This window comes from Sinocyclocheilus anshuiensis, unplaced genomic scaffold (genome assembly GCF_001515605.1).
Source record: "Sinocyclocheilus anshuiensis isolate Anshui unplaced genomic scaffold, SAMN03320099.WGS_v1.1 scaffold186, whole genome shotgun sequence".
NCBI lineage: Eukaryota > Metazoa > Chordata > Actinopteri > Cypriniformes > Cyprinidae > Sinocyclocheilus > Sinocyclocheilus anshuiensis.
Genome location: NW_015542355.1, coordinates 199,818 through 213,194, shown reverse-complemented (window position 1 = coordinate 213,194; position 13,377 = coordinate 199,818). Strand labels below are relative to the sequence as shown.

The following is a 13,377-nucleotide window of genomic DNA, read 5'->3' as shown; positions in this document are numbered from 1 at the left end:
GTGGGGGTGTGAGGTGGGGGGGGGGGATGTGCGGTCCCATATCCTCACAGAAAGATGTTAGGTATTTGCAACTGTTTTAAACATTTTGTGTATAATATTATGGTACATGTTTGTGTGCATGACTTTCCTCTAATAATGCATGGAGATTGCGGCAACATAACCAACTCCTACACACCCTGCATCTTCACACTCTGTTCCCCTAAACCAAAATGACACATGCACGAACAAAAACATGTTCCATAGCCAGTAAGGCTAGTGGAATTCTGGGATTCAAATTCGGCTACACACATCCAACATGTGTCCAACAGGAAACAGCCTCAAATACTGTTAAACAAACATTGCTAGACTCTCATAACATTGCTATCAAAAGCCTCAGAGGCCCAAAACTACTGCAGGGTACATTAACACATCAAGAAGCCAGCCGACAGAAAGAGTGTGAGATGAGTTAATCAAAACTGAAGTCAGTTGTGACGTTCTTTGCTATTCTAAATTCACAGTTCTCATGGAGTTTGATAAGTTCTCAGATTCAGTTCTGTGCTTCAGAAAACTCCAGGGATGATGCTCAGTATTCATATCACTCTTAGGTTCAGGTTGCATTGCAGTGTACCAAACACATCCCCAGCCCTGCAGTCCTGAACATATGTCTCCCAAAACACCCTTAAAAGCAAGCCAGCATGCAAAAACAAGCTCATGCTGTCGACACACACTGATATCATTACAGATTTAAGAGTTTGAATCGGTATGATCTTTCTGTCCTTTTTCTGTAATAAACAGCTTATGCTGTGTGGTTGCTAGGGTGTTCTAGGTAGTTTCTTACTGAAAAAAGACCACCTTTAAATCTCTATGATATTCTGTACCAATGTGTCTATGATATTACATTGCTTTGTTCAGGTTTATTCAAAACAGATGAATGTGAATATGCCAATGGTTACATCGGTATCATTGCAGTTTGGAAATTAAATGTCCGGTGACTGGCAGTAAAATGTTAATGCTTTATTGCATTTAAAAATAATGAACTATCTAGGATAAACCCTACCCAAAACATAACAGATAGAGTTAACTAAGAAAAGTTAAAATAAATATGCATTACTTTGAAGCAACCACACCAATTTAATTGCTTCTTTGCGTCTTTGAGCTTATTTATCGAGTGATGTATTTCGCAGTACTCAGACCTGTGTGCTCCGCAAGTGCAATGCTGCACCAGGTGAGCTACTGAGCAAGTTTACCATGTCAGAAAAGCAGTACAAACAAGAGCTGGTTATGTGATGCAAATAGTAAAATGTATTTGTTTACAAATCACGCATTATGATAATCATGAAAAAAAGTACTGTGCAAAAAACCATGCGAAAACTGTAAATAATTATTAATTGATAATCTGCCACTGTAATCATAATTTGTGTGAAAAGGAAAAAATAGGTAGAGCCTATGTTGAGCCTATGTTGTTCTACAAATTCAAGGACCACTAAAAATCCAGGAACATAAAAACAGTACGGAACTAACGGGACAAGAGGGAGTAAAGGATGGGACAGTAAATCCCAAAACAATCCCATCACTAGGTATGATGACGCTGCTTGATTGTCTTTTGGATTTCCATGGGACACATGGGGGAAGGGGGCTACACAGTCTACCTGCGGGCAGTGGCGTCTGGTAGAAAGGGAGGTAATTACCGTAGGAAGGAAAAACCATCCAACCTGTTAATGTCCTCTTCCCCCAGCAAGTGCTTGGGCAGGGGGGAATATCGGCCAGGGGAGATGGGCGGAAGACTGGATCTATATTCCAGAGTGCCGTTATTACCGGGAGAAGAGATATGATTTTCCATAGCAGGTGAGAATGCTGTAGAGAGACAGAGACAGAGTTTATGTTACACACACTGGCTAATCATAATGCTGACTTTAAAAAAGTAAACATTTCCATTTTACTATTAAATTTCTAAGCATTATTCATTTTTCTCTAGCATTATTCTGGTTTAAGAAAGCATATGTATTACATAATGAAGGGTGAATGTGATAAGAATCACTCACAGTGTGTGATATCAGGTGGCCCATAGGGGTCTGAGAGATAGACACTAGTGGGTTTCCCAACCTTAAGGTATACCACATCTGACGTGTTCTTCAATATGGCCACTGCTTCTTCATGGGTCACCTCTTCTAGAGTGTAGTTATTCACCTGGGTGAAAGAGAAAACACGCAAGATGTGTTAAGCGGGCAATCCAGAGTTACGTAAACAGTTACGCTCTAGTGGTCAGTGGCGAATCAGAGCTGCCAAATGTGTCCTGCCCAGTGGATTACACACAGCACTGATCTTGCTAATTAAATCAAACTCAGTCTTAAAGAGTTTAGCAACCCCACTGGATTAAAAGCAATGGAGTTTGACACTGACACTGCAGCGAAACCTCAGGAATGTAATCAGCCAACTATGAATACAGCTCATTTCCCAAAGACCTCTGAGGGTTGTTTCTATGCGATTGGACAGTGGAATTTTTGTTTTGTTTTTTGTTTTGTATGAAACATTCAAAAGTTGCCCCAAACTCACACCTCTGGTTGAGCCAATTCGAGCTGCTTAAATACATTTTTGGGGGAAATAAACAGAAAAATGTCATTAACAAAAACTACATAACCTGAGGGCCCTACACAAAACTGTGTCGGTGGAGTGGGGTATGAGTGGTTATGAACGAATTAATAAAATGCATTTGTCCGTGATTCACTCCCTCTCGAATCGGAAAGCGCTTGACAAACAATGTCTCTTCTGCGGCTCGGTATGCTTTCAACTCATTTTTTTAGTCTCGAGCAAGACTGTACGACATTCACATTACATGATTTGACTGATTTTTTACGTAGAAAGGGCGACAGTGCACCGCATTAAAAGAAATTATCCTTCATGTTTTCGTGACCGCTGGCCAAATTCAAAAATGAAACTAAAATTAAATCATCTTTGAGAGCAAGGGGGCCCCCTGGTGTTTCGGGGGCCCTACGCAGCTTACGTATTTTGCGTATAGGGAGGATCGGCTCTGGACTTAAGTAAATTAAAATACTGAAACTAAATCTAAATTAAATTAAAAAGAGAAAACTAAACCAACTGAAAAGACAAATTGAATAAAATAAAATAAAATCAGAGGACAATGAGCCGTACCATGAGCAGTCTGTCTCCAACTTGTAACCGTCCATCCTTCTGTGCAGCTCCCCCATCAATGATTTTAGTGACATAAATGCTGTTATCACTCGGGATGTGCTGGTTTCCCACACCACCTGCAATACTGAAGCCGAGCCCTATCGGATTTTGAGAAATGACAAATTAAAAGTGTTAGCTGTGTCCCAGTAGATGCAGTGACATCAGACTACCTCTAATTAATCAAACCTATGTCATTCTTTCACACAGAAGCAATGCTGAATCTTTCATAAATTCATATTAACTGACTACTAGTAATACACAGTACTCAAAACTCTCTCAGAGCAGATAGAACTGTATACACTTTCCTCAAGCATAATCTAGTTTCTCAGTTTCCTAAAGGTGAAAACAAGTGTTGTACTTTAGAGTGTTTTGGATTTGAGGAATCTACGGTGCCCGAAGCTCTTCCTCCAAATTTGCTGCTGTGCTGTGTGTGTATGTGTGATGCATCTTCCTCTATGTGCTCTAAATAATGCATCAAAGCTGTGTCTTTCTCAGGATATAGTTCTGTTTATTGCTCCACCCAAACAACAACCAGAAAAAGAGGACGTGATAACTCTCAGGCTCAGTGGAGTTTCAAATCTTGATTTGTTTTACATTTATCTCCACACCATGAATGTGTACATGAGTAATAGCCTATTTTCTTTTATAACAGCAGAAAACAGAAAAAAAATAAATATTGGATGCAAACTAGGAATGTGCAAAACTATGAACAAACAAAACTAAAGTAAAAATGATTTTTTGCAGAGAAGTCAACAACCGTGACACCTCCCTAATGCAAATGGTGACAAACAGCTCAGGTAACAGATGGGTTTTACGGTAATTGTAAATCTGAAACCTTTTGGTCCTTTTATGAGTTTGATTTCGGTGACGGTTTCCAGCATTGGTCTCCTCCTGCGCACATAGAGCCTCACAATCGATCCGGCCGCTTTCAGAGCCTCCACTGCCTTACTGTGAGACACCTCGGAGACATCTGCGTCGTTCACACGCAAAATACAGTCATTCACTCTGCGGAGAGAAATAAGAGCGAGGAGTGAGTTTTCAGGAGTCCTCAGTGCGTGGTGAGCCTCCTGCAGAGAGTTCCAGATCACAGCAGCCTGTGGTCCAAGGACAGCCGCCTCCTGGGGCATGCTCACATAGAGCAGCTGAGACCCAGCAAACAAGCACACACACTCAACCAAACCATGAGCACACACACGCACACATGTATATATGCAATATATACACAACGGACTCACCATAAAGCTGAATAGTGTTCAACAACTCAATTTAGTCAGTTTAACATGATGCCTATGGCAACCATGATGATTATGTTTACTAATAATGAATTAAATATGATACATATTAAAAATGATCTTTACATTAATTTGACAATTTTGAACATTTTAATATTTTATAAATGTTTATAGAGTGTTGTTAGTGTATTGCTATTTTTAACTAAAACTAAAACTATTAAAGGGGTCACATGATGCTATTTTAAAGATCATTATTTTGTGTATCATGGCTACATCAACACTACTGCTGTTCCTGAAACCACGCCTTCTTTCTTTGCGTGCACATTTGGGCGGCATTATGCTAATATTTCCACATAGTGAGGTAGACATGTGGGGGCGTGTTAGAATGAGCCGTTTTAGGTAGGTGTGGTTGACTCTTAACTTTTATAAAGAATATCTCTTTGGATTTGAGACTTTAGTCTTTACAGATCTTCTTTATGCACCAAGAGCTTGTAACACTCCAAAGAGAAAGGAAAACTTGAAATCGCATCATATGACCCCTTTAAAAACATTTTAGGTAACTGAAATAAAGCTAAAATAAAAAGTTGAAGTTGAAGTATTAAAATTACAAACACTAAAACCAACATAAAAAATAAATTAATGCTATACAGAAATATTGAAAAAATAAAAACAACAGAAACTAATACAAATAACAAAAGCACATAACAAAAATACTAGAACTTAAACAAATTAAAATTAAAACCGAATATAACATATATAAAAAGCCAATTCAAAATATTAATAAAAACTATAACAGTATATAAATACTTAAATAACATACAAACACATATTATCAAATATGATTTATTTATTTTTAGTTAATTATTATATTATTTTTAATATAAAACTATATAATAAATTATTTAAGTTTTAATTGTAATACATTTATATATATATTAAATTACGTTTCTTTGTTTTTGCTGAACATAAGCATCCTGCCGTTTTCCCATGCATCCCTCTCCTCTAACTATGCACAGAAATGGCTTATTCCTGTCACTGGTCCCGATTTAGGTCATTAAAGTCTGATCATAAATGTACTATATCCAATATAGAATCTCTGATACAACTTCCTGTTCGTTTGCGCCTCCAATCTTTAAAGCCTGCATGATTTATTCCAACACTACCAAAGTCAAACAAGGGTAGAGCAGAAAAAAAAACCATACACAATGTAATTGCTTCTCTAAATGCTGTTCACCTCCAACTCACAATAAATCTATCACAGCTTATTGGCGAATGTTCAAAGTGTCGTATTCTTTTAAAAGAGAGAATGCAGAATATGGGGTGGACGGGAAGGGGGATGGAAAGAGAAAGAGAGAGAAAGACGCTTGCGGGCATAAGGCAGAATACTGAACGTTAAAGTGGCGCAACTTGCCCAGAGAAAACAAGCAAGAGGAGGATTGGTGATGCTCCGAGCCCTGACAGATCTGATTGAGAACGAGAGGATAAAAGAAAACAGCCAAGTCATGGAGAAGAGCAGGGCAAAAGGCTCAGACTGGGCTGTCACACGCAGCTGCTGTTCGGAGTGCCGCACACACATGCATACAAAACACAGGAAGATATGCTATCTCTCCAGCACAATCTAATTATGCTTCCCTCTAATAAAACAACCCTCTCAATCAACTCCTGAACGGCCCTGACATGAATTTCAAACACATCCAGCCAGGAACAGAAACTCTACAGCTCACCAATATCAATTAAACCTTCAACCTCTTCAGAAATAGCCAGAGGAAAAACGTATGTGGACCGTGTCAGATAATTTAGTGTTCGTGGAATTAAAAATATTTAAATTAATATTCATCAAAACTTTTGATTGCAAACTTAGCCAAAAAACAAAACAAAAACAAAAAACAAAGTATATTTTGACAACTGTCAAAATATACAAATATGTGACCCTGGACCACAAAACCAGTCATAAAGGGTAAAAGGGTTTATACATCATCTGAAAGCTGAATAAATAAGCTTTCCATTGATGTATGGTTTGTTAGGATAGGATTTGGCCGAGATACAACTATTTGAAAATCTGGAATCTGAGGGTGCAAAAAAAATCTAAATATTGAGAAAATCGCCTTTATAGTTGTCCAAATGAAGTTCTTAGCAATGCATATTACTAATCAAAAATTAAGTTTTAATATATTTACAGTAGGAAATTTACAAAATATCTTCATGGAACATGATCTTTACTTAATATCCTAATGATTTTTGGCATAAAGAAAAATCTATAATTTTGACCCATGACTATTGCTACATGTTGGCTATTGCTACAAATATACCCCAGCGACTTAAGACTGGTTTTGTGTTCCAGGGTCACATATCTTGTAAGTTCCACAAAAGAAAGAAAATCATACAGGTATGGAACAACATGAGGGTGAGTAAACGATACAATCCAAATTTTTAGGGTGAACTATCCCTTTAATTTCATTGCTTGGCTGTAAGGTGTCACAAAAATATTTCTTTAAAAATAAATTCTCACAAAATCAAGAAAATAATCTTTGAATCTTGAATATTTACATAAAATGGATAATGCATACTTGTTTGTTTTCACTCTGTGGAAGACTGACATGATCTGAAAGTGATTTGGTCAGGTCTATTCGTTATACCCACATACGTCACCTCAGACCTCGCAGATGGTACATTTTTTTAAAGTGCCTCGCGGTCAGAGTGTGTGGCAGTCAGCAGAAAACTTCAGGTACTTCAGCTCTCCAGAGAGACATTAGGACTGTGATAAACAACCATGTTTCAATCATTTACAGCAGCGAGAGGCAAAGGGGGGGGAAGGAATCAGAGTGAGGGAGGAGGAGAGAAAGACATTGCTCTACAAAGCCAGAGCAATAAGCGAGGTCATTATGTTTAGAAAAAAAGAAAATTACCTAGTGATCTACTGAATTTATCTAAATCTTAGTAACAGTATTATTTCCTCTGACAATCCATCAATTCATCAAAATATTTAAAATAAACTCATCACTTCAATAATGGACATAAAATAAGTGCATTACATACACTCAGAAATAAAGGTTCCAAAAGTTTTTTTTTTCTGCAGCAATGCCATAGTAGAACCATTTTGGGTTCCCCAAAGAACCTTTCAGTGAACAGTTCTTAAAAGAAACACTTTTTTTTATTAGTGTGAAGAACATTTGAATGGTCTAAAGAACCTTTTTCCACTAAAAATAACTTTTTAAATAAATGTTTTGAATGGTTTTATGGATGTCAAAGGTTCTTCAAGGAACCATAGATGCCAATAAAGAACCTTTACTTTTAAGTGTGCATTATATTTTTAGCACTGACATACAAAACTTGCATGTAACACAACAAACAAATGTGTGCTACGAAACACCAGCCCACCTGAGTCTGCCATCTTCAGCCGCCGCTCCTCCAGGGATGATCTTTGTGATGAAGATCCCAGGATCATCGCCGATGTGAGGGTTATCTGTTCCACCTGCTATACTAAACCCCAACCCTGAGTTACCCTGAGGAGACACACACACACACACACACACACACACACACACACACACACACACACACATACACATACAGAGGAATATATGAAAGATGGACTGGCCCTTTATTAGACCTTTGCCTCAGTGAAAAGAGCCTGAATAACAGAACCACAATAGAATGAACGAAAAGAGAGAAGCGAGAGAACATTATTTTTGTAGGAGGTGCACTTTGCTACCCATGACTCATCAGTGTTTACAGTTTGGCACGCCACGCGCCTCTGAGCAGCACAAACTCACAAATCAAAACCTGTCACAACTGTGGGCTACAGCCACATTTAACATCTCTGAGATGTAAATAGACTAGCAGGCTAATATTTTAAAGTGAATTGTTTATGATGGGACTCTCCAGGGTGCTGCCTTGGTATAATACACAGGATTTTAAGCTTTAAACAAAGTGGATCATAAGGAGAATTCATCTTTGCTGATTAGCAAAGGTTGTATCTGCTTTATAGAACAGCAAAGTTATGAAAATGCAATACCAAAACTTTAGCATCAGGGTGGAGAGATGGTTTTAAAGTGAAAGAAAGAGAGAGAGAAATGGGTGACAATAACATATCAGCCCCTAGCAGCAGAGTTATCGCTTCGGCTTGTATCCAATTTTCTAGCTTGTAATCTCAGTTGAATCTGCAGGAGCCCCTGAATATACACTCTCAGCCTCCTGGCTCCAGGGTCGGATGAACAGCAAAGTTATGAAAATGCAATACCAAAACTTTAGCATCAGGGTGGAGAGATGGTTTTAAAGTGAAAGAAAGAGAGAGAGAAATGGGTGACAATAACATATCAGCCCCTAGCAGCAGAGTTATCGCTTCGGCTTGTATCCAATTTTCTAGCTTGTAATCTCAGTTGAGTCTGCAGGAGCCCCTGAATATACACTCTCAGCCTCCTGGCTCCAGGGTCGGACAAATCTGCGCTCCCTCTGGTCTAGTTGACCTTTGCTTCTGTGAAATCTGTCCAAAATTAAAGCTTCAGTAATAGTTTCTAATAGTAATTCGAAGAAAACATTTTAGATTAAGTATTGCATTGACAGAAGACTGTTAATATTATGGTCAGGCAATTTCCCTTTTTTGAGAGCTTTTCCACATAGTGACTTTTGTGACATTACTAATCACAAGCTAAGCTCATTCTGTAACTGTTCATGTTTGATGGTTATGTTTCAAGATCATGCTCACAAGGCAAGCTGTGAATGACTGGATTATCAGGCAGAAGAATCCACACAAGCATAAAATATGACGTTCTCAACTCAACTCTTGAGTCTACGTATCTATGGATGTGTACTGTGAGAGAGAAAGACAGACACTTACCCGCTCTAATGTAATCTCTTCAAATTCATATTCAATTTCTGTCCCATTTACCTATTGGAGGGGGAAAAAAATCCCATTAGATATGTTCGGAGAAGCAATTCAAAGAGGGTATTAATCATTTAACCGTCACACGAAATATCTAACTGTGATGCCACAATGACATCCTAAACCGGCAGCAGCTAAATGATGTGGAAAGAGGTTCATAACAGTTCAAAACATTTTGTGAGAGCTAAAGGACTAAATTGAAACCTCTGAGATTAATGATATGTCAAATAACCTCTTAAAAACATCAGCATTCAACTCATTCTCCTTGAATCAGGAACGGGGCTCTCATACATCTTGAGCAGACGTTGAGACTCGTATCTATTCAGTTCACCGCATGAGCTGTAATTGTCTAAATGTGAGTTCGGACACTATAATCCATAATCATTTACCTGCTTGTACAATGGGACCAGGCCTCTGGGGCAGACATGTTGGCTTAAGCAGGCCTTTGGAGATGAATTTATACTGAACGTACAGTTAGAAATGGCAATGAAAGACAACTAATACAATTTCAAGTTCAGTTTCAAATGAGAGTCATCTTCGTGCTTGATTGGAGACATTCATCTTAATTATTCTTTAATAAGTGAAGCACATGTAGTTTCTGTAAGGCGCTCTAATACATGCTAAAGAGCTTTTCAAGCAGTATGGCTGCTCTCACGTTCATATTTTGAGCATACAAACATGCTCCACAGTCAACTGTTTTAGAAGAACTACAAGGACCTGTCTACAATGTACACTGAAACTATAAGACAAAATTACTAAAATGTCCCTGGTCTAACTGATTCATCAAAAAAAAATAAAAAAAATAAAATAAATTGTTAACTATAATATCAATAATTATTATTATATTATAGTTACATATTATATATTATTATCTATTTTTATATATAGTTCAAAAGTCTGTAAGATTTTTTAAATGTTTTTAAAAGAGTATCTTCTTATATTCTCACAAGGCAGCATTTATTTGACCAAAAATACAGTAAACCAGTAATATTGTGAAATTTTACTACAATTTAAAATAACTAGCAGAAATGCGTAGCTTGTTTTTATGTATTTTTTGCATTAAGTGCACTCTATTGAAACACAATTTGTGTATGTTTTTACAATGTTTTACACCTATTAAACAATTTATTTTTTTAACTATTAAAAACAATTTTATTTTCTATAACCAGCATCATTTCACAGGTGCTATCCACAGAGCGTGTTGTGAACAAGGACATTTTATGTTGAAGTGCCTTGTCGATAATAAGGCAGACTTGGCATTTACAGTGAGTGTGCATGTTTCACATTTTGACTTTTTTAATACTGAAGGCAGTATTTCAGAGAGCCGGAGAAAGAGAAACAGTCATTCATGGCTAATTGAAACCCAGTGAACTAGCTCATTTATGCCTCAGCCACCTCAGCTGTTCAACAGAGAGAAAGAGAGAGAGATATAGCTGAATACTGTCTCACTGCTCTCCTCAGAGCGACATGACCTTTCATTTACAGCATAAGTTGGAAGCCTCTAGACTACACCTGCTCTTAAACATGAGGACCAAACAGATGTCAAGAGCGCAGAGCCGAACAGCTCCAAAACATTTCTCAAATGAATTCATTTGTTGAATTCTGGCTGACACTCATCAGTCATGCAGGAAGATTCGGTAACATATTTAGTTGGTCCAGGGTCAACACCAGGATGAAGGGGCATCTGGAATCCTGGATTGGGCACAAATTAACCCAAATGCTAAATGCTAAAATTTGTGGTTCTCTTCATACATGATTAACGATTTCATATGACTGTTTACTGATACAGTGGTGTGAACATCACTATACAGTGATAAGGGTCAATATCAAGTTCAAACTCCCAATGACTTTACTTTAAGAAACCATGTAATATAGAAACTCAGTGTCAGTGGATGCAGACTATATTAGCACAGGGATCCCCAAAGAACACTACCAGCCAAGATGAATGCCTACATCATGCTCTGCAACTGCTCGAATAGTTTCACAATAAATATAATGAAACAGTTTGGTCAAATACAACATCTGATGTGTCCATTTTTTATTGTCAGTATCAAAATGTTATTTATTCACAGTGCACACAAGTGCTTCTGTTTGACGCTAACTACTCTCTGCAGTTTCATCAACCCTTGTGCGAGCGCTCTTCATTTGAATATGCACACCCTGAATAGGGCTACAAACACAATCAGGGAGATAATTGATGGATCTGATAATTGATGGATGAGCATGAGAAACCAATAAGACGGAGTAAATGAGCTCATTAACAACAGCAGCGCTCATCAGAACAGAACAACACTCCTTATCAACCGACTTAAGACACTGATAAACATACGCACTTCATTTGGTCATTAAGTATGGAGAACTTTTCTTCAGGTTAGGAAAAACATGGCCTTTCCATCTTCCCCCTGAAAAAATGAGCCAATTACTGGGCTTTGAGTGGCATTAGCATTCTGAGCCGCACGGTGTTGCAAATGTGAGACACTGGGGACCGGGGGAGAGTGCAGCTGCAGAGGGGACGGTGGGAGGGGAGTTCACCATGCAGCATCCGGGGTGTAAAAGCTCACATTAAACTGGTGAGTCACTGCAAATGTGGCACCAAACAAACTTGCGAATGTACCATGTGCTTGAGCGCGTTCATCCACACAGCTTGTGCAAACGATGCAGAGCGGGTCATGTTTCCATGACGACTGTTTGACTACAATGCAGGAACTGGGCACTGTTAAGCAGAAGCTTTCCCTTTATAGAGTTTTGGCTGATGGGATGGCATATTTTTACACCCATCGCAGTGATTAAACACGAAATATCCCTCGGGCCGCGACATAATAAGACTCGGTTTCTTCAAAACACACCCACGTGGACTAATTAGCACTACGGACTAACCACTGTTATTCCTGACAGCTAATGGAAAAAAGGTGCTGTTAAAAGTAGGCAGAAAGGGTCATTTTGCTGAAGCTAGGCGGATGTTATTTAACAGCTACACTGACTCAGTAATGCTTTATTAATCTTGTCGTCCCCCTTGATTATCTTTAGCACTCGTTCTAGATGAGCTCTGTTCCCACTACAGTTACAAAGGGAGCACAGTGGAGGCTTCATAATTAACAGCACTTAACCAGATTTCTCAACAGGTCTAAAACTAGGCAACAGTGGGTTGAGATTTAAACTGTAGTGTCTACTGAATATTCATTGTTTGTGCATATTCCAATTGCAGTATTTTAACTCCGTTTCAAAATTTGTGAATTGTCTTTTCATCTATTGTCTACACATGCAGCCACTTTCTAAAGCAGCATCATGGAACTACACAAATTATCTTTTTTTTAGACTGAGTTTAATGTTAACATGTTGCTAAGCTAACAATGCAATACTCTAAAAAGTACACAAAATGCACAAGCAAATACTCAGTAAAACAGTGCATTTGTTTTTACTTGAGATAATCTATTAATACTTTGTGATATCAAATAAAAGATGACTTCAATTAGATTTTTAAAATGTTTTTAAGAAAACGTAAGAAGTGCTCATCAAGGCTGAATTCTATTTAATCAAAAACACAGTAATATTGTGAAATATTATTAACATTTAAAATAACTGTTTTCTATTTTAATATATTTGAATGTAATTTATTCCTGTCATTCTTTAATGCTCAAGAAACATTTCTACTTATTATTAATGTTGAAAACAGTTGTGCTGCTTAATATCTTTGTGGAAATAGTGGTGCATTTTTTCAGGATTCAAAAGAGCAGCATTTATTTGAAATATAATAATTTTTACTTATTTAAATGTATTCACTGTCACTTTTGATCTAATCTATTCTTGCTGAAAAAAAGTATTAATTTCTTTAAAGGGGTCATATGACGTTGCTAAAAAGAACATTCTTTTGTTTATTTGGTGTAATGAAATGTGTTTATGCAGTTTAAGGTTAAAAAAACACATTATTTTCCACATACTGTACATTATTGTTTCTCCTCTATGACCCGCCTTTCTGAACCGCGCCGATTTTTACAAAGCTCATCGTTCTGAAAAGCGAGGTGTGCTGTGATTGGCCAGCTATCCAGTGCATTGTGATTGGCCGAATACCTCAAGCGTGTGACAGAAATGTTACGC

At 37.7% G+C, this 13,377-nt stretch overlaps 1 protein-coding gene across 34 annotated transcripts in view; it reads right to left on the bottom strand.

Moving 5' to 3' along the window:
* dlg2 (discs, large homolog 2 (Drosophila)) overlaps window positions 1–13,377 on the bottom strand; it is a 212,174-nt gene that overhangs the window by 54,326 nt on the left and 144,471 nt on the right. For 24 of the 34 annotated variants that reach the window (XR_001634554.1, XM_016490317.1, XM_016490320.1 and 21 more), the window contains 6 exons: window positions 9,238–9,288; window positions 7,779–7,903; window positions 4,004–4,173; window positions 3,130–3,266; window positions 2,022–2,166; window positions 1,668–1,833 (listed from right to left, as the gene is read on the bottom strand). Coding sequence is in view for 33 of the 34 variants with exons in the window: in XM_016490317.1 (XP_016345803.1) it covers window positions 1,668–1,833; window positions 2,022–2,166; window positions 3,130–3,266; window positions 4,004–4,173; window positions 7,779–7,903; window positions 9,238–9,288 (794 nt within the window). In the remaining variant the exon portion in view is untranslated. The remainder of the gene's footprint in view (window positions 1–1,667; window positions 1,834–2,021; window positions 2,167–3,129; window positions 3,267–4,003; window positions 4,174–7,778; window positions 7,904–9,237; window positions 9,289–13,377) is intronic. The other 10 variants (XM_016490319.1, XM_016490327.1, XM_016490343.1 and 7 more) reach the window with 1 other exon arrangement.